This window comes from Sinocyclocheilus grahami, unplaced genomic scaffold (genome assembly GCF_001515645.1).
Source record: "Sinocyclocheilus grahami isolate Dianchi unplaced genomic scaffold, SAMN03320097.WGS_v1.1 scaffold294.1, whole genome shotgun sequence".
Lineage (NCBI taxonomy): Eukaryota > Metazoa > Chordata > Actinopteri > Cypriniformes > Cyprinidae > Sinocyclocheilus > Sinocyclocheilus grahami.
The window spans coordinates 1,580,018-1,580,986 of NW_015505473.1; the positions used below are offsets into that span (position 1 = coordinate 1,580,018).

The window sequence follows — 969 nt, forward strand, 5'->3', positions numbered from 1 at the left end:
GGTCGGGTTTGACGATATAGACGCCGCGTCCAGGCAACACGGGTTTATGCAGCGGCAATTTGGAGCCATGATGCAGCCCGGCGTGAATAAGTTCTCCTTGCGGATGTTCGGGAGTCAGAAAGCCGTGGAGAAAGAGCAGGAGAGAGTGCAGACGGCTGGATATTGGATCATTCACCCCTATAGTGATTTTAGGTAAGGAGTGTGGAAAGTCACCTTCCCACGCACACTCAGGTCACGGTAAAATGGGCTCTGCGTGCGCCGCGCGCCGCGTTTGCGGTTGTTTTGCGTGGCGTTTCGGGGAACCAGAACCTGAACGCACGCAATGCCCTTGGCACGAGCAGGGGTGAATGTCATCTCGGTGAATAAACGGCACGGCAGTCATCATGGGACGTCTTCGACCTGCTATCATCGGGCATTCAATTCTGCTGTTGTGTAAGACGCGTGTGCTGGTGATCGATGCACCACTCTTTGGCATTGTAAAAACATAGCTGTTAGTGTCTGCCGTGAGATGAGAAGGAACGAGGGTGGCTGTGAGATCACGTCTTGTTTTGAGGCAGAAGCACGCGGATTATTCTATTGTTTTATCTCGTGGCTCTGTATGATCCCGTGTGGCTCTCACCAGGTAACAGCCCATGCCAATTTTAGCGCTGGGACAGTTGATCTAAAGCAGTTTAACGCTAATCGCGTTAGTCAGGTGAATGGAGGGGATTTTCAAACCCAATGCCCCCCACGAGAATGCACAACTTGACTGGCCAGTCTACTTCAAATTAGACGACTACGGGCAAAGATTTGGCCATTTGGCACTAGATTATTGGCAAATAGCTTGTTAGGAAGGGAATAATTATATAAGCAACAGCATAATATCATATTGTTGTGCATCATTTGGAGTTTGTTGGTCCACTTGGATGTTTGAAGTCTCCAGTTTGTTTCTCACCCCATTGCGCCAATATAGACAGACAGACAGACAGA

General features: G+C 49.5%; 1 protein-coding gene across 1 annotated transcript in view; it reads left to right on the plus strand.

Annotated features, from left to right (window-relative positions):
• Position 1: 1 nt before the first annotated feature.
• The window catches only part of LOC107600895 (potassium/sodium hyperpolarization-activated cyclic nucleotide-gated channel 1), a gene marked incomplete at its 5' end in the record, with an annotated part of 125,840 nt that continues 124,872 nt past the window's right edge, over positions 2-969 (plus strand). The window contains one exon of the mRNA XM_016292872.1: positions 2-192. Within this exon, the coding sequence (XP_016148358.1) occupies positions 2-192 (191 nt within the window). The remainder of the gene's footprint in view (positions 193-969) is intronic.